At 40.8% G+C, this 25,155-nt stretch overlaps 1 protein-coding gene and 1 long non-coding RNA gene across 10 annotated transcripts in view; one reads left to right on the forward strand and one right to left on the reverse strand.

The window, feature by feature from the left end:
• The window catches only part of LOC138421671 (uncharacterized), a 75,615-nt gene extending 62,573 nt beyond the window's left edge, over positions 1-13,042 (reverse strand). Inside the window, exons 1-2 of one of the 2 annotated variants that reach the window (XR_011249583.1) lie at positions 12,912-13,042; positions 11,243-11,289 (exon numbers count right to left, since the gene is read on the reverse strand). This is a non-coding gene — a long non-coding RNA (uncharacterized lncRNA). The remainder of the gene's footprint in view (positions 1-11,242; positions 11,290-12,911) is intronic. The other variant, XR_011249582.1, reaches the window with a different exon arrangement.
• Positions 12,798-25,155, forward strand: part of SPDL1 (spindle apparatus coiled-coil protein 1) — a 33,662-nt gene continuing 21,304 nt past the window's right edge. For 2 of the 8 annotated variants that reach the window (XM_069555995.1, XM_069555990.1), the window contains exons 1-4: positions 13,060-13,234; positions 19,847-20,021; positions 21,553-21,729; positions 23,721-23,912. In XM_069555995.1, coding sequence (XP_069412096.1) covers positions 19,863-20,021; positions 21,553-21,729; positions 23,721-23,912 — 528 coding nt within the window. In that variant the 5' untranslated portion in view covers positions 13,060-13,234; positions 19,847-19,862. Of the gene's footprint in view, positions 13,235-19,846; positions 20,022-21,552; positions 21,730-23,720; positions 23,913-25,155 lie in introns of all 8 variants that reach the window. The other 6 variants (XM_069555997.1, XM_069555993.1, XM_069555996.1 and 3 more) reach the window with 5 other exon arrangements.

The following is a 25,155-nucleotide window of genomic DNA, read 5'->3' on the forward strand; positions in this document are numbered from 1 at the left end:
TTTCAGATGCACCAGGTAGAGGGGAGTGGGTAGCAGTGATTCAAGACTCTGGACAATAAACAGGCTCCTCCTCCCAGCAAAAAAGAATAGATTGCTTAACCATTCTGAAGTTCCATTTTTTCATCTGTGAAATGAAGAGGTCAAATTTTAATCCCTAAAGTCCTTTCTTGTGTTAAGGTTTTTTGATATTAATAGGTGATTAACATTAATAGTTGAGCATGTGTTTGCTAGATTTGACCTGTACAGGCAACCACCTCTGATAATCAAATTACTACTTTCTGTTTTCTACTTATAGATGAGTTCATCCAGATGATCACTTTAATTTTCCATCAATGAAAACACTGCCAAAAAAAAGAAAATCAACTTGAGTTACTCTTTAGTTACAAATTCATTTGGGCTCCAAGACTAAACTGAAATAGGGCAGAAACAACTTTTAGAACTGCAGAAGTATAGTCAAGTTCTTTCCTCAAGCAAAGTTGCAGATAATCTATAACAATATTAAGAACTCCATTCGCACAAAACAGAAAATCCACAAAAGAAGCTTGAAAGACACTTGAGCAACAACATAATCTAGTCTTGCCTTACACCATGGATCACAAACTCAAATGCATATAGGAACCATATAAACAGGTAATATAAATGTCTCCTTATATCTGTATCATTTCACTGAATGAATAAACCCAATGACAGAGTGACAGGGGCTGTAGCAAATTGGAAAAAGCGTGTCCAGAAAAAGACAAAGATTTACCAGATTACTGGCAGGAGGAATGTGAGCAAGCATAATCAAATCTTCTGATTTTTCAAGGGAAGCTGGCAATCCAGATGTGTCTGTGTGTAAAATCCCAAGTTTATAATTATGGCTCAAATTTGCTTTTTGTTTTCTCCCCTGCACTGTGTGCGTCAAACAGTAAAACTGTAGGCCACCACTTTGCAAACCTCCAGCCTGTATAAAAAATCTGATTCCCTGCATATTCTGGAATGTACATTGCATAGACATGGTACAGAAGCAGTCAGGCAAAAAGTGGAAGGCCAAGCCAACCATCTGTGGAAGAGAGCGCTTCACCTATCTACACTGCCTTAAAGCTTAAAGAAGCTCAACATACAAACCAAGGAGATCCATTTTGGCGGTATTTTCTCCAAACAACTACATGTTTTCTAACCTATGAATAAAATAGCTGATGATAACTGGATTGCTCACAGGTGGATGAACATACAGCTCTTCGGTTTTCAGAGTCCTAAGATGATTTTTAATCCCTTTTAAATGAACTTGGAAAAAATTCTTACCATCAAAATATGCAATTTACTTGAATTCAGTTAGAGCAATAAAATTATTCCAAAGCCTCTGAGCCCCACCCCCTCCCCTCTCTTAAGCCAGGAGAAAGGAGCCTTATGCAGAGAAATAGTCGGCTGCTTTGCTGATGTGCTTAACATCAGAACACCTGCCCTTCCGTCTTGTTCTTATAAAAACATCTGCACAAAGTGGGCCCAGCTGGCATGCAAATATGTTCCATGATGCAGCTTTCAGCCCCTTCCTATCACCCTTTGTCTTGTCTCCTTTCTGCCAGTGTGCATTTCCCTTTTAAACACCTAATGCTTAGTGAAAAAAACCATTGTTAACAGGTTAAAAGTTAATGTGCTTCACCTGTTTCACCTCCTTCCATTAGTAAACTTGGACCAGCAAAGGGGGATTTGACATACTACCTGTTGGCCTATCTCTTCCATGGAGGATATTATGAGGGGTGCTCAAGAGTTGTTCATCAAAATGTCAGACTCAAATTTGGTCAAGTCATTATAACACCTGCTTTCTGGGAATTCTTGTGAAATCTCACTCCTTTTCTCTTTGTACAGAGCCTTCTATTGGTCAAGAAATGCACCTACCTACAACTTATTTACAGTTCAAGGCCTATTTGGGGATGGTGAGGAGGAAAGAAATTTCATGAATCAGCAAGTGGTGAACAGTCCCAGAGGATGAAGCTGAAAGGCATCCAGACTGCTTTGGAAGCCTCTTGAGATTAGAGGGTTCTTACAAGATCGCTAGGGACTCCTGAACCTTCCATTAGTACAGACTCAGTATGCTATGAGAACAGTTTCACCTGGAAACTATCTCAACTCCAGTCAAATATCTAATATTCAGATAGATTAAAAAGAAATAACATGAAGAAAAAAAGAAAGTCAAGTCTGAAGTACTTGAAAGTCATAGAAAAAGCTCAAAATGGCAATCCTTTTGAGAGTGCAGAAGCAGGGTTCCTGCAACTAAAGCACATATTCAAGTCTTCACCTCTTTCTATGCTCTGTCTTCTTGCACAATGACACCCAGCCTCTCCTATACTCCTCTCCTGCTGGTCAGCCAATGACACTCTAAGTAAAAGGGAAATGTGGGTCCTCCTGGCTCACTGGGAGATCTTAAGTAGTTTTTAATTCCCAAATCACTCATGCCTTTCATCTACCACTTCTGCAGCTAGAAAGGATAAGAAAAGGCTAACCTTGAAGATTCAAAGGATGGGACTTTCCTGAAATTCAGCTGCTAATTTTTCTAAGAATGAGCCATGCTCTCCCACCAGTTAGTGTTGGTAGACGTAGTCAATATAGGACACTAGTTAAATTTACATTTCAGAAGACAGCATTTATGGATTAGCTGAAATAAAATGTAACTAGCTGTTCTGTGTTTCATCAGGTAATCTATTACCAATGGATTTAGGAAAATGGTTGGAACTTTAGAACCTGGTGAACTGAAGAAGAAAATTCATTCAACAAGGCAAGTGGATAGGAATTTTAATATGCATAAAGTTCTTACTGCAAGAAAAAGGCTAAAGGACCCACCTTATGGCTAGCCCAGTGATTTTTTCACCATGACTGTACGTTAGAGTCAGCTGGGGAACAGCAAAGCATTTCTGATGCTTACACCCAGCCCTAGACCAAATGGATCAGAATGGAATATTTTAAGATGCCTCCTAATTCTAATAAGGAGTCAGATTGAGAACTATTGAGATAAAGAAGCAAGGGAGAAAAGCTGAACAGCAGGTAGGCAGTGTGTCTGTTTCAACTCAGGTTCCCAAACTACTGTATATTGCCTTCTCCCTGGGGATCTTTAAAAATCACTGATGCCTCCATTTATGATAAAAACTCTCCAGAAAGCAGGAATAGAGGAACATACCTCAACATAATAAAAGCTATATATGACAACCCCACAGCAAACATTATCCTCAATGGTGAAAAATTGAAAGCATTTCCCCTAAAGTCAGGAACAAGACAAGGGTGTCCACTTTCACCACTACTATTCAACATAGTTCTGGAAGTTCTGGCCACAGCAATCAGAGCAGAAAAAGAAATAAAAGGAATCCAAACTGGAAAAGAAGAAGTAAAACTCTCACTGTTTGCAGATGACATGATCCTCTACATAGAAAACCCTAAAGACTCCACCGGAAAATTACTAGAGCTAATCAAGGAATATAGTAAAGTTGCAGGATATAAAATCAACACACAGAAATCCCTTGCATTCCTATACACGAATAATGAGAAAACAGAAAGAGAAATTAAGGAAACAATTCCATTTACCACTGCAACGAAAAGAATAAAATACTTAGGAATACATCTACCTAAAGAAACTAAAGACCTATATATAGAAAACTATAAAACACTGGTGAAAGAAATCAAAGAGGACACTAATAGATGGAGAAATATACCATGTTCATGGATCAGAAGACTCAATATAGTGCCAATTGCCAATACAGTATACTAACACATATATATGGAATTTAGAAAGATGGTAACAATAACCCTGTATGCGAGACAGCATAAGAGACACAGATGTATAGAACAGTCTTTTGGATTCTGTGGGAGAGGGAGAGGGTGGGATGATTTGGGAGAATGGCCTTGAAACATGTATAATATCATATAAGAAACGAATCACCAGTCTAGGTTCGATGCAGGATACAGGATGCTTGGGGCTGGTGCACTGGGATGACCCAGAGAGATGGTATGGGGAGGGAGGTGGGAGGGGGGTTCAGGATTGGGAATACTTGTACACCCATGGTGGATTCATGTTGATGTATGGCAAAACCAATACAGTATTGTAAAGTAAAACAAAGTAAAATAAATAAAAATAAATAAATAAAGAGACTGTTAAATCATTAAAAAAAAAAAAAATCAGTGATGCCTGACAGACATCCCCAGGCATTCCAATTCAATTAGTGCTGGGTATAGCCTGAGCACCAGGTATTATAAAAGCTTCTCAGGTGTTTACATGTACAACAAAGTTTGGGGAGCACTCTTTGAAACTTAAATACCTCTATTTATTAGGATGGAAGCAGCAATAATTAACTTTCGTGGGAGCAGAAATGAAATCAAATCTTCCAACTATATTTAAGAATAAATTAGATGCTACTTTTTCAACCTAGTTTTTCCATGTTGGCTGAGAAATTTAAACCCTATGAATAGTATGCTGTTTTTAAGAGCTCAACTCTGCCTGTTTATAGGATGCCTATTAGTTCCTTTGCCAGGAGTTTTGTAGGTCAGAAGAGGACTGTCACCCAAGACACTTCCATAACTCCCTTCCTTCAGTCATATGCAGTAATACTGATTAAGTGCCAGTGTAATTCAGAAGCCATATTTCTGTCCGTAAAGGTTTGCTCTATGCACAGACTGATGGATTGGCATGGGGTCGGGGAGAGTGTGATGCCAACCTCCACACTGATTTGCAAAAAGGAAAAAATAATCTGGATCTTGCTATATTTAAGAAAAGGGCCATGCATTTCTCTGATCTTTCTTACAAATTGCTAAGCTCACACTGATCCCTGAAACTGTTAGTCTTCCAACATTTAAAAGGTTACTCACTCCCAGGAGATTATTCAGCCCTGATCTGACAGAAAGTGCAAGAACATTGCTTTTTAGTGCCAAACGCCAATAGATCTGAATTCCAAAGAAGCACACTTTATGGGAGGATATGGGCCTTAACCCAGCTGGTGGGGTAATCTGAGAGCCAAGGGAAGACAGGACTGTCAGAGAGGACACCTGACGAGTTCCAGAACTCAAGCTTAGGGAAGTATTTTACAAGACTAACCAATTTATCAAAAGTAGCGGAATACTGCCAGCACGCAGCACATCACGGGGAGTGGATAGGGTTCATTTGCGATAAAGCAAGAGTCTGAGTATCCTGCCTGGTAATGGAGAGGCAAGTACGTGGTAAGACAACGATTAACGCAAAGCAAGGGTCACATCTAATATTAGGGCTGCCTAAGGTTTTATCACTGCAATAGGAAGAAAGGGAGCTTTTCCTGTCTATATAAGGTACATAAAGCCTGAAAACCACTTTCTCATGTTTCATATTCTGAGAGAACTTTGAAAGCAGAAAATTATCTTTTAAATACACATAATTAGCATTTCTTGTTACTGTGCTTTTGAGTCTTTTTACATAATCAAAGAACTTTAAAGGTTACTGGAAACATACACTCCTTTTAATATTTTCTATTAAGGAAAACATAATAGGACAGCATGTGCCAGACATATTTTGCAGGAAATAGATAAACCTGTCCGGGACATAATAAAATATTAGGGAAACATGAGTTTTAAAACTTTAAGTTCATCGAGAGTAGTTTTTCCTTTAAGGAAATAACACATGAGAGTCTCTATTTACACAAAAGTGAACATTTACTTTAACCAAGGAGTCTTTGCTTTACAGGCCTCTCCAATAGGGTTATTTTATATGCCAAGTTTCCCAGTACAATTTAGAATGCTTGAATTACAGAAATTACATCAACACATAAATTCTGAATGAAGAAATATTAGTTCAAGTGAGGGACACATATCATCATAGGCAAATGCAACAGTAAAAAAGTTCAGAGGGTATCAAGTATCCTATTTATTCAGTGTACTGTCTCTGTGACATGTAATCTGTTTCATGTAAACTGATTCATAAATTTTTAGCACTTTTCATTTAGGATTAAGAATAGTATTTTTTAAATAAGTTATTTGACTTTGATCTCTCAAATAGAGTTTATAGATTCCCCATTTAAATGAATGAACTGCATTCATCAAACACGACTTTAGCAATAAGCATGTCTCAAGCACTTGCTGGGAGAAACCATAGTGAGCACAACATATATTGGCCATTTCCATTCTGAGCAAACTTACCTTTTAGTGAGGGAAGCAGACATAAATTACCAGAAACTACTATAACTGTTTCAAAGGATAGGCACAGGGTGGTATAAACTGTACATAGAGGACATGCCTGAGGATAAAGATTCAGAACAGAGGGAGTGGCATTTGAGCTGAGATAATGCTGTTGATAATAACAGCTACTATTTACTGACTTTATGCTAAAGGTTAAACTGTACAACAAATGACTTTAATTTTCCCACTTTATATTCCAGGAAACTGAGGCCTAGAGAGGCTAAGCAGTTTCTTAAAGACAATCAGAGGAAGTAACAGAGCCTGCAACTGAACCCAGATGCTGACTAAAGAACATGTATTGTATTCTTAACCATTAGTCACATGGCTCCTCTAGTGAAAAAGATGAAATGGTGTTTATTTTAGTCTGCTTGGGCTGCAATAATGAAGTACCTAAACAACAGAGAATTTACTTCTCATTGTTCTGGTGGCTGGAAAGTCCAAGCTTAAGGTGCCGGCCCACTCATTTCCTGGTGAGGGCTCTCTCCCTAGCCTTCAGATGCTTCTCTCACTGTCAGTTTACAGCTTATGGTCTTTTTTGCTTTGGTGCAAAGAAAGGAGACACTTCTCTTCCTCCAACTCCTCAGAAGAGGCCACCAATTCTATGGGATTAGGGTCTCATCCTTATGACCTCAATTAATCACAATCACCTCTAAAGGCCGTATCTCTAAACATAGTCATGTTTAGGTTAGGATTTCAACATATGAATTTGTAAGAGACACCATTCAGTCTACAGCATGGAGTAAACTAGGTAGGAGAATCATGGGGAGTAACTATGACCTCAAAAGACTAAAGAGTACAGGTTATAATAAATATGTGCATTTGGCTAATCTTCTGGCTGAAACTAGCATCATAACCATCAGTTCAGTTCAATTCAGTCGCTCAGTCATGTCCGACTCTTTGCGACCCCATGAACTGCAGCACGCCAGGTGTCTCTGTCCATCACCAACTCCCGGAGTTTACCCAAACTCATGTCCATCGAGTTGGTGATGCCATCCAGCCATCTCATCCTCTGTTGTCCCCTTCTCCTCCTGCCTCCAATCCCTCCCAGCATCAGGGTCTTTTCCAAGGAGTCAACTCTTCCCATGAGGTGGCCAAAGTATTGGAGTTTCAGCTTCAGCATCAGTCCTTCCAATAAATACCCAGGACTGATCTCCTTTAGGATGGACTGGTTGGATCTCCTTGCAGTCCAGTAACCATATCTACAGACAAAATCTAATTTCTGTAACAGAAAGGCCTGTAGGACAGAATATTTTCAAAGACTGTCACCTAGTGGCCATAGGCAGGAAGTAGCTCACAGTGATTATTACTGAACAGGTGAATTCAATGTATTTTGTGTGCATTCCCAAGTTCTCCCCAAGGAATGAAATACACTAAATTGAGCATTACAACATCAAGACAACCACCACTTCTTTCCATGCAGAAAAGTAGTGTGACAGTTTCAGGCCCTCAGAGCAAGAACAGTATTTAAACCATCCCATTTTGAGTCAGGCCAAATAAATTTGGGCTAGCAGTATAGTTGAGTAATATATATCATAGCTAGTGAATGTGTTTTATTCAGCAATGTAGATTTGGGTCACAGTGCTGGATAAAGGGCTCCAACTAGCTGAGGCATGTCATAAAAGGAACACGTGACAGACACTGGGAGATACAAAGTCGTAAGTACAAACCACGGAACTATGGTTCTATAAATAGCTGCAAAAATCAGGATGCCAGATTTTTTTTTATGTATGCATATATACCCTGAACTAACTAGAGTGGGCACTATTCTTGGAAAGTAAAAACCATAACTGCATCTTAATTCTAACTGGCTTAGGTGTTAAAATCATCTGAAGAAGCAAGCTTGACAGGGATGTAATGATAATGTGAAGTGGTGCCAGGAAAGGGATTACTTACAAGCTGTTTGGATCCTTATTTTTCTTTACTCTAGACTAGGCCCCTTCATCCAGGATAAACCTTCATTTTGGTTCAACTAAGACATTTTTCCCAGAGGAGTCATCACTAGATTCTATCCTTGGAAGTTAGTCATTTTCAATTTTAGCCTCATAACCTCCTAAATGTAGAATGAGAAGTTGACAGGTTGAAGTCAACTAGTCCATTCAAGTTTGGACATAGTACTATTGGACATATGGTATTATTTTATTTTATTGTTTTGGCCATACTGCACAGCATGCGGATCTGAGCCCCCGACCAGGGATCAAACCAGTGCTCCCTGCAGTGGAAGTACAGACTGCCAGGGAAGTCTCAGATATGTGTTATTGAGTGTATTGGCAAACAATGATTATATTTCAAGTAACAGAAAACTCAGATTGAAGCTATATGAGCAAAAACTAAAAGGTTCAAGGATATCTCTAGCTTCAAGAGAAGCTTGATGTAGGACCCTGGCAGCTTTTTTCCCCTCTCTATCAGCTCTGCTTTCGATTCCATTTCAAGTCAACTTAAGCTTCATGGACCTAAGATGGCACTTGGCAGCTCTAGGATACAAAGTCTAAGTACAGAAGGGGTTAACAAAATCCAATTTTTTCCAACAGTCCCAGTCTTATTTCACCCACTTGAATTTAGTCACATGTATATCCCTGAACCAATTATACCCAGGGGGACCCAAGAGTTGAAGGCTAGGATCAATTTTAAACAGTCCACATGGCTGCAAATGGAGAGAAAGATGACTCACCCAAAGTATAATCAGAATGCTTTGGGCAGGACAAGGAAGAGGGAAGTGATGCTAAAAATTCAACTAATAAATGTCCACAATATTGGGATGAGGCACCTTTGCTCTGAGTGAGGACTGCACCTATTTGCGGGGAAAGGAATGTAGCAGTAGGGCTCATGAAGAGTCGAAGCTGGTGCTACCATACAAAGCAGAGTCAACAGAGACTGCAGACTATTGCTGCCGCGGTCAGTATTAACACTCAACTGTCAAACCCACCACCCAGGACAATTATGGCTTTGATACCAAATCATCATAAGAGATCTGTGGCAATTCAATTTCCTGACCTCTTTCCGGATGGCTCTTCCGTTTCTTTGGCTGGATCCTTATTCTCCTCCTGTTCCATAGACGAGGACAATGACCAAAGTCCTGCACACAGCCCTCTCTACTCTCTAAACATCTTTCTTGACTTCAGCCATTCTCCATGTGTTAATGACCACAACCTTAAGTGTAACTTCCAAAACTTCATCTTCTGGTCCATCCTATGAGTCATGGAACTTTGTGAATTAACCCAGCTTTTATTTGCAAAACTCTGTGTCTTAGGCTCCTGGGCTTGTTCTTCTCTGACCCCCAGTTCTTGGGCCAAAGCTTAATAATACGAAGGAACAAGAAAATCTTAAGTTGTACTCTGAATAACGGTTTATTGTTCGGTAAATGCCCCTTCCACTAAACACTAAGTACCTTGAGGGCAGAGAGTATTCACCTGTGGTACCAAAACAAACATGATCACTTAGTAAGGTCATATCAAAATACACACAGCTTTCAGTGCAATGTAACAACTCCCTTCTACACCATTTTTGATAACCAGTCCTCTCTTTTCCACTAAACAGTCATAGTTAAGGGATGATGGCCAGTTTACTACAGCAGTCTTTCCCAGTTTTGAATGGCTATAATATTAGGAATTATACAATTAGAAATATTAGTAGTATTATTTGAAGTAATATTATAGCAATATTAGGAACTGATTTCCAGCATCTAAATTCTCTTGCTATGCTTGATGTGTGCCTTCTCACACTTTCTGCATGAGGAGGCAGAAATCCCATCTCTTATCAGGTAAACTAAACAGTGACAAATGCACTTATTTTCCTGACCCTTGGCATTCAGCACGTGGTATGTGGACCTCCCCTGGGCAGGCAGGTCTGCCTCTGGAACCCTGAATCTTAATTATCCAGGCAGGGAGAATCTAGAATTCATTTCACTTGTGACATCTAGTGTCCAGTGGTGGTATAGGCAGCACCCTATCCAGACGGCTCCTAAAACCTGACTTTAATTTTGATATAGGTAGCGTCCATGATTTTACTAATGCTGTCTACTTCCCTAGAGCGTTTTCATCCTCACTTAGGTTGGCCGTTTTTCAAGGCCCTACCCAAGTGCTACCTGCACGGTGAAACGTTAAAGGGATACCATAATAAAACCGATCTCTCCCTTCACACATCTTTAGTGTAGGGTATATACCATTGACATGACATTCATACATAGCCCGATGGTTATTTAAGTTTGTTTTTATTTAATCCCCCGCTACATTGTGAGAATCTTCCAGAGTCGAGTGGTAATCACCGTATCTCTAAATTCCCTGCACTTTGCCTAACATGCTGCGGTCACTAAGGGGCGTGTGGACACAGGGATGAATCGGGAGAGCAGGACTGAGATGCATACACCACCACGCGCAGAACAGATGGCTGCTGTATAGCACAGGGGCTCAGCTTGGGGCTCTGTGGTGACCCAGAGGGTGCGGGAGGGAGGCTCAAGAACGAGCGAGCGTATGCATCCATGTAGCTAATTCATGTCGGTACACAGCAAAGACTAACACAGCACTGTAAAGCAATGATACTCCAATAAAAAATAATAAATAGAAGTTTAAAAGACCTCTAAAATATTAAATTTGAAAGAGACATGAATGAAACACAGGCCTATGTATTCATGTAACTAAGGAGAAAAATGAAGTTCAGATACATTATAGATTACCTAATTTCAGCCAGTCATGATTAGACTAGGTTAGAATGGTATCTTCCCGAGTCCTGAGCTGAAAAATCTTTGTCAAATGAAAAGGAAAATCAGGTTTCATTTATTCAAGAACTTGGGGGGGGGATGACAAATGAAGGAGTATCTGGCTAATTCAGGACCCAAGTGCATTTGTTAGGCTACACTGTGAACAACATGAAGGCATCACTGTTGTCAGTCTTTGAACCCAGATCAAACCTTAACTTAGTGAGGCCTATCTCAGTCAGAAATGGAAGCCTGCAAAGGAAATTGACAGTGGAAAAGCAGGGAGGGTGTGGCATCCCAACACCTAAGGAGATTCAGGGAGAGCTATCAACTGTTAATTGTTAAGTGAGGGCTGAAAAATGGATTTTGCAAGATAGTACTCACTGGTGATGTTGAGAAGAGCCATTTCACTGGAGTGGTGAGACCAAAACCTAAAGTGGTAAAAAAAAAAAAAAAAAAGAATAAGAAAATTAATATAATGAGTATAGGCTTCTTTCCTAGGAATTTTTTTTATCAAGGGAAGCAAATAATGAGATGGTAAGCTGACTGAGGTCGACTTGTTCCCTGTTTAGTGGCTCAGCTGTGTCTGACTCTTAGCGACCCCATGGACTGTAGCCCACCAGGCTCCTCTGTCCATGGGTTTTCCCAGGCAAGAATACTGGAGTGGATTGTCATCTCATTCTCCAGGGGAATCCTCCCAACCCAGGGATTGAACCCAGGTCTCCTGCTTGGCAGACTGATTATTTACCACGGAAGCACCAGGGAAGTCCAACGAGGTCAAGGAAGATTAGTATTATTTTTCAGATGGAAGTCATTACACCATGTTTATTTGTTGATAGGGAAGATCCAACAGAGGGGTAAAAAACTGATGATGAAGAAAGCACGTATGGCCAAGTCCTCAAGTAAGAAAAAAATGGGCTCAAAAGCATAACTTGATCTGTACTACGGTTGCTAATGGATTCAGAAGTGCTCACTAAACGTTGGCTATTATTATTTCTGATTGCTTAAAATTCTGAATAATGAATAGGCATCAGGTTTACAAAATATAAAATAACTGTTTAAAGACACACGCAAGAGCTTGGACTTTAGCAGACTTGTTGGTGTTCAGTCGCCTAGTCATGTCTGTTCACAACCCCAAGGACTGCAGCCCAAGATGGCGCCCTGTTCCTCACCACCTCCTGCAGTTTGCCCAAGTTCAGGCGCATTGCCTCGGTAATGCCATCCAGCCATCTCATCCTCCTGCCTTCTATCTTTCCTAGCATCAGGGACTTGTCCAATGAGTCGGCTGTTCATCTCAGGTGATCAAAAACTGCTGGAGCTTCAGCTTCAGTAACTGTCCTTTCAATAAGTATTCAAGGTTGATTTCCCTTAAGATTGACTGGTTTAATCTGCTTGCTGCCCAAGGGACTCTCAGGAGTCTTCTCCAGCACCACAGCAGGCTGCATTAATTCAAATTCTAGTTCTATCACTTGTCAAAGGTACCTTTCTTTGACTGTTTTCCTCTGTAGAACCTCATAGGGCTTCCCAGGTGGCGCTAGAGGGAAAGAACCCGGCTGCCAATGCAAGAGACAGAAGAGACCGAGTTCCATCCCTGGGTCGGGAAGATCCCCTGGAGGAGGGCACTGGCAACCCACTCCAGTATTCTTGCCTGGAGCATCCCATGGACAGAGGAGCCTGAAGTGCTATACTGTTCATAGAGTCGCAGAGTCTTACACGCCTGAGTCGATTAGCACTCACCCACCTCATAAAGCTGTTGGCGGGCTTAAATGTGATAATCTGTGTAAAATTAACTGGCACTCTGTCTTATAAACGTAACTGTGATTCTGCCTATGATGCTTTTCGGCAGTGTCACACTCACTGAAATTTCTGGAACCCTAAGATAGGTACCACAGGGCATAGCCTTCAGGATGCACACCGGCCAACGCGCCGTTAAGCCAGCACACGAGGGAATTCCCCCGCAGCCTCGCCTTCGAGTGACACTATCCCTCCAGAAAGCACTGTCTCTAGGGAAAACGAAGACCAAAAAACCCCCCAAAGCGTCCAGAAAACCAACCGTGAGTAACGCTGACGCGACACAGAGCTTCGTTTGAGCCTGCCCCAAACCCGCCGTAGCTGGGGCGTGGCACTGTCTTGGGCGTTCCGTCCCCCTTTTTCCTTTTACGCGCTGCTAGGGCGGAAAGTATCGCGTGACGTGAGGTCTCGCGGGAATTGCATTCAAAAAGCCCTGGCGCTTCCGGAAATTACATTCAAAAAGCTCTGGCGCTTAACCCTAGTGCTTGGTGAGTGAGCGGGCCGGTGATTGTGCGCTGCCGCAGTGGAATTAACGTCGGGAATCAGCGCGGAGAGCTGCAGCAGCAGGGAAAGGGGTGAGGAAAGGTAGGGGCCAGGGGCCCGGAGGGAGGTGCGAATGAAGGGGGACGCGCGGGGGCGGCGCAGAGAAGGGCTGGGGAGAGAAGGGCAGGGCCTAGGAATACCTGGGGTCTGGGTCTCCGCCCAGGCTTTTAGCTGGAGCAGCTTTTTTGGCAGAACTCGGCTCTTACAGACCAGGTTCCGAGCCGGCCCTAATATTCCGCTGGGCCGCTACGACTCCTCCCGGGAATTCTGCGTAAATACGGAAAGTCGGGTCCGTTGCCTGGGTCTGGGGGATAATGAACACTGGATCTGCGCTGACTCTGTGTCCGCCGCCTGTATGATTCGAGAAAGGCTGCTGCTGCTGCTGCTGCTGCTAAGTCGCTTCAGTCGTGTCCGACTCTGTGCGACCCCCTAGACGGCAGCCCACCAGGCTCCCCCGTCCCTGGAATTCTCCAGGCAAGAACACTGAAGTGGGTTGCCATTTCCTTCTCCAATGCAGTGAAAAGTGAAAGTGAAGTCCCTCAGCCGTGTCCGACTCTTAGTGACCCCATGGACTGCAGCCTACCAGGCTCCTCCGCCCATGGGATTTTCCAGGCAAGAGTACTGCAAATGTAAAATACACACTGGATTTTAAAGACTACTCTCTCGTTGATAATATGACGTCTACATGTTGAAATGATAATCCTTTGGATATATTGCGTTAAATAACGCATTGTTCAAGTGAATTTCACCACTATTTACTTTTTAAAATAAACGTGGAACCTAGAAAATTGAAAATTAACGTGTCTTGTTCGCACTGTATTTCTACTGGACAGCGCTGCTCAGACAGTTTCGTGTAGGATTCCGCTCTAGCTGCTTTTTACCCATTGCTGGTTTAATCTTAAACAAAAACCCTATTGTAACTGACCTTGGTTTATGGATGACTAAACAAGACATTGGAGAAATTGTTCAAGTTGATGCTGCCAGTCAGTACTGAAGACGGAGTGACAACTCAAGCAGTCTGATCCCAAGCTTCCTGTCTGCTACATGCTTTTTTCTGTTCTGAGAAGCAGAACAGAAAAGTGGTTAGGAGCACCAGGCTATGGAACCAAATCCTGTTCCCATCTCACTTAGCCACTGAGTTATCAGTGTTATCACCTGATAACCCTGGGCAAGTTACTTAACCTTTCTGTGCCTGTGTCACTTAACCTTTCAGTTTGCATTTGTGTAAAATGGGGGGTTGTTGTTCAGTCCCCAAGTAGTGTCTGACTCTTTGAGACCCCATGGACTGCCTGCAGGCTGGCATGCTGCAGTCCATGGTTTGGGGGAAGGGGTGACCCTTTTATCTCGTAGGGTTGTTGAGAGGATTCAATAAAATAATGTTTCAGTTCAGTTCAGTCACTCAGTCGGTCCGACTCTTTGCAGCCCCATGGACTGCAGCACACCAGGCCTCCCTGTCCATTGCCAGCTCCTGGAGTTTACTCAAACTCATGTCCATTGAGTCAGTGATGCCATCCAACAATCTCATCCTCTGTCGTCCCCTTCTCCCCCTGCCTTCAATCTTCCCCAGTATCGGGGTCTTTTCAAATGAGTCAGTTCTTCACATCAGATGGCCAGACTATTGGAGTTTCAGCCTCAGCAACAGTCCTTCCAATGAATATTCAGGACTGATTTCCTTTAGGATGGACTGGTTGGATCTCCTTGCTGTCCAAGGGACTCTGAAGGGTCTTCTCCAACACCACAGTTCAAATGCATCAATTCTTCAGCACTCAGCTTTCTTTATAGTCCAACTCTCACATCCATACATGACTACTGGAAAACCATAGCCTTGGACCTTTGTTGGCAAAGTACTGCTTTTTAATATGCTGTCTAGGTTGGTCATAACTTTTCTTCCAAGGAGCAAGTATCTTTTAATTTCATGGCTGCAGTCACCATCTGTAGTGATTTTGGAGCCCCCAAAAATAAAGTCTGTCACTGTTTCCGCTGGTTCCCCATCTATTTGCCATGAAGTGATGGGACGAGATGCCATGATCTTAGTTTTCCGAATGTTGAATTTTAAGCCAGTGTTTTCACTCTTTCCCTTTCATCAAGAGGCTCTAGCTTGTGCTTCATCCAGTCCAGCGTTTCTCATGATGTACTCTGCATATAAGTTAAATAAGCAAGGTGATAATATACAGCCTTGACATACTCCTTTCCCTATTTGGAACCAGTCTGTTCCATGTCCAGTTCTAACTGTTGCTTCCTGACCTGCGTACAGATTTCTCAAGAGGCAGGACAGATGGTCTGGTATTCCCATCTCTTTAAGAATTTTCTAGAGTTTGCAGTAATAATGTTTGCAAAGCATCCTGTGTGATATCTGGTACATATTAGCTATAGTTTTTATTCAGCCCTGGCTGCCTTTCTCTGCAGATTGATAGATTACTCTTAGACGTTCATTACACCTGTTGAAAAGTCACTTCCTCAGGGAAAGCTTTCTTGTCCTTATTCCCTCGGACCCTGCTCACACGCCACCACCCAGATTGAGACTGCTGCCCTGAGTTGTAGGCTCATAGCACCATACACCTCTCCCTCTTGCACTTAACACACTTGTAACTTTACATTATCAGTTATTTGATTTAACATCTTTCTAGTAATAGACTGTGAAATTCAAGAAGGCAGGCATATTGTCTGATTTGAGGATCACATTGTGTCCTCAGCAACAGCACAGTATCTGACACATAATAGGAATTCCAGCAAATCTTTAGAGTGAATGAGAGCTAATTTTGTGGCTGCCGTGGACATTGATGGTTGGGATATCTTGAAGCTAGTCCCATATTTTCTTTGGTAAATATTGATGACAATAGTACTTAGCTCAGGTCCACTAAGAGAATTAAATGTCATAGTTCATTTGAAGCACTCTACCTGGCAAATGGTAGATCCTTAGCAAATATTATTAACAGCTCAACAATTAATGGCTGGCTCCATCATGTATGGGCTTTGGAGAGGTCTTGCATTTTAGAGCAGTGATAGCCAGTCCTGGATAACATAGGATTCTTTTTCTTTTTTTTTTTTAACCCCCTCTTCTAAAACCCTCTATTTCCTCCTCCATCTTCATTCTCAAAGACCTTCCTTCCTAATTTACTGATAAATGGAAGCAGAAGGGCACTCATGCAGACTCTGAACACCGTATCTACCTACTTATCAGTGTCTGTACCCATATACTTTACTTTCCTTTAATTCAGATGAAACATTCATATGCCTGTCCAGAGATCAGACCCTGCACAATCATTACTCCAGTAGTTCTCCATGTCTTCTGTATCATTCGTTTTCCTTTGCTTGATCTCGCCTTTGTCATACAAGCTTGCTGTTGTTTTTTCTTAAAGAGTTTTTCATCTTAAAAAAAAAAAGACCCTACTGCATCTCCAGCTACTACCCCGTTTATCTGCTCTTTGCAGCAAAACTGTGCTTGCTCTCTGCTGTTCTACCATTCTCTCCAATTAATTCCAGTCAGGCTTTTGCCCCAGTCTCCCCATCAAAACTATTTTTGGGGTCATCTTCTAGTTGACCTCCGTGAATTTAAATCCAATGGCCAGTTCTCAGTGTTCACTTTATTTGGTTTAGCATTTGGTGCAGTTCATCATCTACCTCCCTAATACCTGACTGTTTATTGAGTTCTAAGACAGCACATGCTCTTCCTTTTCCCCCTAGCTCACTGACCTCGCTTGAGTATCATTTGCTGTCTTCTTTCCCATCTCATGACAGGGCTCCATCCTTTGTCCTCTTCTCTTTAATTATGCTCATACTTTGATGAACACAGAACTCAAAAATTTATGCTAATAACTCCCAAATTTATATCTCCAGCTTATACCCTTCTCTTAGAGCTGTTACTTACTTGACATATCTCATGTTTTAAAACTTAAACCTCTCATTTTCTTTCCAAAACATCTCTACCCACAGTTTTTGATGTGTCAGTTATTGGCAAACCTGTTTTACTAGTTGCTCAGCCAGAAGCTTTGGAGGCCTTTTAAAATTCTCTTCCACATATCCCATATTCCATTTGTCAGAAAATCATGTTGGCTCTGCCTTCAGAATATATGTTAAATCTCATCACCTTTTGTGGCAGCCAACTCTGGTATGAGTGGTCATCGCACCTGATCTTTCTGCTTTCAACTTGCTTCCCTCCCAGCCATTCAGCGTATCAGCCAAAATGATCCTTTTAAGTGTAGCCTATCTCTACTCCAAACTTTGCAGTGACTTCCCATTTCACCCAGAGTAGAAGCCAAAGTTTTTGTTTACAATGGCCTGATCTCCGTATTCTCCTCTGTAATCTCCTCTGACCTATATTCTATCTTGTTCATTCTTTGGACTTCCACTGTACTGCTACCCCTCTATGTGGAACGTGCTTTCCCTAATGACTGCGGCTGCTGCTAAGTCGCTTCAGTCATGTCTGACTCTTTGCGACCCCATAGAGGACAGCCCACCAGGCTCCCCCATCGCTGGGATTCTCCAGGCAAGAACACTGGAGTGGGTTGCCATTTCCTTCTCCAGTGCATGAAAGTGAAAAGTGAAAGTGAAGTCGCTCAGTCGTGCCCAACTCCTAGCAACCCCATGGAGTGCAGCCTACCAGGCTCCTCCGTCCATGGGATTGTCCAGGAAAGAGTACTGGAGTGTTTTGCCATTGCCTTCTCTTCCCTAATGTCTAATTAATGGCTAATTCTCTGATTCTCTCCAAGGCTTTGTTCAGAAGTCACCTGAGGGGCTCCCGATTCAACACATTTTAAATTTGTTCCTAGTTAGAATACAGCCACTTCTTCCAAGCTCACTTATCCTGTTTTGCTTTTTTCCCCATTTTTTACTTTCTAGTGCATTTAGTTATTATGTTATTATTGCTTGTCTTCTCCTACTGGAGGATAAGTTTTATGAACGAAGAGCCTTTTAGGGGTCCATTTGACCACTGCTTGATGTATCTGAAGTGCCCAGAGTGGAGCTTGGCACATAGGCATTCAAGAAATATTTGTTGAATGAATGACTCCATTGACTGGAGACATGGGAGAATACCTTAAAAATGACTTGTTGCTCTTTGAATTCAAAGCTGAGTTTTAGTCTAGCCTAGGAGCCTGGAAACGCTGGGCTGGAAGAAGCATAAGCTGGAATCAAGATTGCCGGGAGAAATATCAATAACCTCAGGTATGCAGATGACACCACCCTTATGGCAGAAAGTGAAGAGGAACTAAAAAACCTCTTGATGAAAGTGAAAGAGGAGAGTGGAAAAGTTGGCTTAAGGCTCAACATTCAGAAAACTATTTCATCTGGTCCCATCACTTCATGGGAAATAGATGGGGAAACAGTGCAAACAGTGTCAGACTTTATTTTTGGGGCTCCAAAATCACTGCAGATGATGATTGCAGCCATGAAATTAAAAGATGCTTACTCCTTGGAAGGAAAGTTATGACCAGCCTAGATAGCATATTCAAAAGCAGAGACATTACTTTGCCAACAAAGGTCCGTCTGGTCAAGGCTATGGTTTTTCCAGTGGTCATGTATGGATGTGAGAGTTGGACTGTGAAGCAAGCTGAGTGCTGAAGAATTGATGCTTTTTAACCACAGTGTTGGAGAAGACTCTTGAAAGTCCTTGGACTGCAAGGAGATCCAACCAGTCCATTCTGAAGGAGACCAGCCCTGGGATTTCTTTGGAAGGAATGATGTTAAAGCTGAAACTCCAGTACTTTGGCCACCTCATGCGAAGAGTTGACTCCTTGGGAAAGACCCTGATGCTGGGAGGGGTTGTGGGCAGGAGAAGGGGACGACAGAGGATGAGACGGTTGGATGGCATCACCGACTCAATGGACATGAGTCTGAGTGAACTCTGGGAGTTGGTGATGGACAGGGAGGCCTGGCGTGCTGCGATTCATGGGGTCGCAAAGAGTTGGACACAACTGAGCGACCAAACTGAACTGAACTGAACTGAGGAGCCTGGAACCAGTTGGGGAAGGATGATGAGTGAGGCTGAGCTCTATATTAAATGTTTACGTCTTTGCTTGAAAATCTAGACTGGGGTTGTTCTTTAATTACTCTAAACGTGGTCTCTGTTTTGCGTGTGTTGTTGTGAATAACTAGCAAAATGCTAGTGAGTCTGTTTTCAATAAAGTGCATTTAATGTGACAAACTTCATGTGTTCAGGAAGTTAACACTGTTGTGAAAACTTGTGGACGTGCTAGTCCTTACCTTACCAATCTTATTCAAAGGTACCTTTTTATAGTTAAGTAGAAGTTATGCTACTATAAAGTTTCTTGATTTCTTTTACTGTTCTCTTAGCTTGGTTACCTGTATAGTGATAATTATGAGATCATCTTACTGTAGCATTTAAGGAAGCTTCGCAACAACTGAATAGTTTCCTAATACTGCATTCCTTAGAAGCAAAATTAAATTGTATTTATCTTTTTTTTTATTTTTGCTCTATTTGATTTGTTCTCAAATTGGGTAACAAAATAGTCAGACTTTAGTCTTAAAACAAGAATGCAAATTTGACCATTTAAAAGTCAAAGAGAAAATCTTTAATACTGTGTTTTCATGTGACAGTGATATTGAATATATACACACACAACACACTTGTGTCTTTTATTAGTGACATGAAGTTTTTTGTTTAAGTTTACATACTTTTATTTCTTCTATTTTCAGTAGACAGGAAAAAGTCATGGAGGCAGAGGTAATAGCAGATCTTCGATGCAAACTCAAAGAGACTGAAGAAGAGCGACGGAAAGCTGCGCAGTATGGTTTACAGCTAGTGGAGAGCCAGAATGAACTGCAGAGCCAACTGGATAAATGCCGTAATGAGATGATGACCCTGACTGAGGTGGGACGCTACACTCCTCTGCTCACCAGTTTGTGCTTTGCCGCTGAAGACTGCTGTTGTCCAGCAGTCATTAATATTATTAATTTAATATTTTTCTTTTCTGAAAATTGTAGGTCTGATTCCCACCCATCTGCAGGGAAATGAACTGAATGAATCTCTAATATTTTTCTTTCTGACTCTGTTCTGAGTTTGAAAAATATGTTCCCTTTCTTTACTCCATACTGAATTTTAGACTTTGGTTTGTCTTGATGCTACACCAAGTCCTTAGTTCTGTCCTAAGTCTAGACTTTTGTATTCAGTTGCCCACTAATGGTCATCTCAGACTTAACATAAACAGAGCAGTTGATTCCTTGCCCACTAACCAAACATGCTCTTGCAGAATTCTTTACCTCATTTGGTAACTATAAAAACGTTTATCCAGTTACTTGAGCCAGAAATCTACTCAATATCTTTCTGTCGCATATTTCTCGTATTTAATCCACTAGTGAGCTCTAAAAACGTGACCTACAGAACATCTGCTGTTCTTGTTCAGACCTCCGTCGTCTCTCCCCTGGACTGTTACCATAGCCTCCTGACTAGGTTGCCTGTCTCCCAGATTGCCATTCACACTGTTCACTCTTTACACAACAGCAAGGCGGTCTTTGAGGAGCATATAAAAGATCATGTCATAGCTCTGCTGAGAGCACGGAGCAGCTTCCCGTTTTATTTACGACAAAAACTGAGTTCGCTACCTGGGTTTGTAGATCTCCATGTAATCAAACCTCTTTCAACCTTTGACCTCATCTTATGAATTACTTCCCCTTGTTCTTAGCTATATGAGTCCTGCTTTATGGGCTCCACAGGAGCTTTTGCCTCATTCTGAGTTATTTGTCCCCCACCCTCATGAGAGACATGACAGGAGAGAGGGGAATTTCGTCTCCTTGCTCACGGCTGCATCCCTAATACCTGACATGCTTTTATTAAAAGAATGAATAAATCCATTTTACTTAGAAAATGCTCAGTAATGTATTTAAACTTTGATCTCCAAATTTAAACATAGCAGTTAAAAAAACTAATGACCACCCTTTTTAATTTTTTCCTTTTAAATCTAATTTTATCTTATTTTTTTAAAGCTTGTTTAAGAGGTTTGAACTAATGACCTTTTCTTCATTTTACTTAGAGCTACAAGTAGAGAATATTGTTATCAAACCAAATAATTCTTACTAAATAAACTTAAGTGCTATTAATTTTTTTTTCTTCCTAGCAGAGACTACTTGACTGGACAGCCAGAGATCACTTTTTACTTCTTTGACAGGACCTAGAAGCAATTACCGTATCCCCAGCATGAACTTTAATTGAGTCTCAAATCACCTCTCAGGGTTTTTTTTACATTAATACTAGCTATAGTTACTCCAGATTTAACATGTGCTTGTTACTTAGAAAGCAGCAAATGTGTGAAACAGGAATGATTCAGTCAAAGAGGAAAACTGCTTACATGTGATGGCTTTAAGTTATTTTTATATAACTGAGTTATAATTGAATCTGTTTTCAGAGCTATGAACAAGAAAAATATACTCTTCAGAGAGAAGTTGAGCTCAAGAGTCGAATGTTAGAAAGTTTGAGCTCCGAATGTGAAACTATTAAACAACAACAGAAAATGCATCTGGAGCAGTTAGAAGAAACACTGACCAGAAGCCACGGGCAGGAAGTGAAAGAACTAAAGAAAAAGGTTTGGGCGTCTGTGTTTTGGAACCGAAGAATTTCATGCTCATGCAACCATTTGTAAACTTTAGATGATGAAAGACTTTCTTACTACCATCTGTGCAAAATAGCTGAGATGAGGGGTTCCATCATCTTAACGTGACCTTAGCAGTTTGTTTTAAATAACATTTTAGTAGTTAAATTGAATTATTTAATTTTAGCAACTATTTGTTAAGAAGGAGTTTTATCTCTGATCAGCATGGCCGCCTTTAGAGAGCTTAGGATACCGATCCTTTTTCAGAAAGACTAGTTTCCTAGCCTTCACTGCAACTTGTGCTACACTTTATAATTCCGCCAAGAAACCAATAGTTTTTGGTAAATTTTATGTACCTTAGAGTTGTATATTTTACAACTATAAAACGTATATTTTACAGTTTTTTTATTGAAGATAAACTAATACATATGATCAAGTTCATACACAACTCCTCAAGGGAGGTACCATTATTATCTCCATATAACATGAGAAAACCAGTGTTTAAACAGATTGAGTGAAGTTGGACAAGATTATAGAGCTAGAGACTGTCAGTCAAAATTTGATTCTCTTATTTCAAAGCCTGCTTCATTGCGTTTCATGTAGCATCTTTTAAGATTTTTATGTATCTGTACCACCTATGCTGGTTAGTTAATTCTCATTAAATTGACTCTCTTTTAAATGTTCTCTAATTTTAAGTAACAATATCAATGAAATATATTATGTTTGAGCTGGTTATTTTTTTTCCTCATATGCAATAAAATATAACTATCAAAATATGCTTCATGCAATATTTAGAATCGTCTTGCTTACCACTCTGACAAATAATAATCCGACTTATCCAAAGCTACGCAGGTTGAGACACCAATTACTGATACGGATGCTTATTTTCTTCCTCATGGATATTTTCAGTTTAGCAATAACTTTCAATACCTAAACAATAAAGTAATATAGGAAATATTGAGTCTAAAGTAAGGCCAGTTATAGAGATGGCTTTTTGGTAAAGACTAAATCATTCAAAAAATATTTTCAGTCTTTCTTATGTTCTCAGATTACTTGTACCAATAATTAGGAGTTTTACTTGCCATCTTTCTTTCACTTATTTCTCACATTTAGTCCGTCAACAAGCTCTTAAGAACTTGAGCTACAAAATATCTGTCTCAGCTACTCTGGGCTACTATCTGTCTCTGGGCTACTCTGTAGCCCAGCTTGCCGTCATCTCTCCACTACTGTCCAGGTAGCCTGTTTCCTCTGTTGCTGTCATGCCATTCATTTTCCACACAGTGACAACATGGCCAGGAGTCCAGACTTACCCTGATTATGTGTAAGGATCATTTGTGTGCTTATAAAACAAGGCATGTCACTGTCTGTTAAAAGATGCATAGCTTTGGCCAGATAGGAAACCCCAGTCATCTCATTATACAATAAGTTTGGGTCATTCAGTGATGTTTTTCAGAAGGATATACACATTTCAACATATATCAATCAGCTGAAATTTTTGTTTCACATGATAAAATTGAAAAGGGAAAAGAAATCAAAATAGAAGTCTTTATTTTTTAAATAGTAAACAAATATCAGGATATATTCTAGGAATGTTGAGATCCTATTCAATATAATTCAATATAGATGATAATGGTAACCCTGGACATCAAGTAAAAGACTTTTATTAACAACAAACCATTTAGTGAATGTTAGATGTGGTGCTGAATGTTTTCACACAAGCTTTCCATGTGTGAAAAAAATGTAGTGTCTGGGAGGTACAGTTAAGCAAAACGCAGTAAGACAAGGTGTGCCTGTATTAGTTTTCCAAGACTGAAGCAATGTGACATTTTTGGGAAAGGGGTTAAATGATTTTGTTCAGTGTGATTGCCTTCCAGAATAGTTGTCCTGCAGGCACCAGACACTTTGTACTGCAATTGTATGTTCTGATGACTTTTACTGCCTTTTCCTCTAGAAGATTGTGAATTTTCTTTTTTTTCTTTTTTTAGTTAGAAACACTGAAAGCCGAGTTAGATGAAGCTCGGCTAAGTGAAAAGCAGCTGAAGCACAAAGTGGACCATCAGGAGAAACTCCTTTCTAGTAAATCAAAGGAAATGCAAATGTCTGAACGGGTACATGAAAGTGTGTCTTCAGAGACGCTGACTCTTCAAACTGAGCTGACCGAAATGGAAAATGTGAAGGTAATTTTTGTGGCATGTGTATTATGGAGTTTTCTCCTTTTTCTGGCTCTATATTTTTCATGTTTTTGTAATAATCCTTATGAGCTACTTTTAAGACTGAAATCTTTTTTGGCCTAACTATGATCTAATTAAAAAATAAGTTTTTAAATGGATTCCTTCAATTAAAGTAAAGCTTTTAAGTTACATGATTATGTAAGGCAGACTTTACTTTTAGATTATTGGAACCTCTGGAAGAGTTTAGACATTTATTCTAATCCTAGTTTGTGTCATAAAAGCTTAATATAAAAGTTGGTCTGGCAGAAGTTGATTTGTTGTTCAGCTGCTCAGTTATGTCTGACTGTTGTGACCCCATGAATGGCAGCACCCTATTGTTTTGCCAAAAGTTTTCACTTTAGTCTCAGGTTCAAAGGATTTGTTAACAAACTAAGCCACTTGTTCTATACAAATAATACAAATATTTATTAGAGAATTATCTAGCTTACTTTCAATATACTAACATTAAAAGAAAAGGGAAATAGAACAGAGGATATGTCACCAAATTGGGGTTTGACCAACATCCAGACTCAAATGGTGCTGGGAAGTCCCGTGTCAGAGCACATCTGGAGTCCCAGTTGTCCCAAGGTCCCAGGCAGCATGTCTGCTACTTGGGTTAGACTTCAAAAAATTGCAGTTCAGGGTTCCTGCTTATAATCCCAGGAGAAAACTGGTATAATCATCAGTCTGACCAAATTGCAAGCCTGGTTTCCTGTTAACGCTGTTTGTTTTGTGTTGTAAAACTTGGAATGTTGTTATGCCTGGGGCTTGGTTGGCCAGGGCCCTTGCAAGGTATTGACATTCTCAAATTCTTCCCCATCTTATCTGTGGTGCTGCAAGGCTTGCGCTCACAGCAGGCAGTCACTCACAGTCAGGGTAGTGTCCAGGCAGGCTAGAAGCAAGGTCAGAGGCCAAGACCATTTAATTTCCCTAACACCTGTCCTTCACTATCTCCCAAAGTTTTCTCAAACTCATGTCCATTGAGTCAGTAATGCCACCCATCCATCTCATTCTCTGTCACCCCCTTCTCCTGCCCTCAATCTTTCCCAGCATCAAGGTCTTTTCCAGTGAGTTGGCTCTTTGTGTCAGGTGTGCAAAGTATTGGAGCTTCAGCTTCAGTTCTTCCAATGATTTCCTTTAGGATTGACTGGTTTGATTTCTTTGCTGTCCAAGGGACTCTCAAGAGTCTTCTCCAACACCACAGTTCAAA

The sequence above is a fragment of the Ovis canadensis genome, chromosome 16 (assembly GCF_042477335.2).
Source record: "Ovis canadensis isolate MfBH-ARS-UI-01 breed Bighorn chromosome 16, ARS-UI_OviCan_v2, whole genome shotgun sequence".
In the NCBI taxonomy this organism is placed as follows: domain Eukaryota; kingdom Metazoa; phylum Chordata; class Mammalia; order Artiodactyla; family Bovidae; genus Ovis; species Ovis canadensis.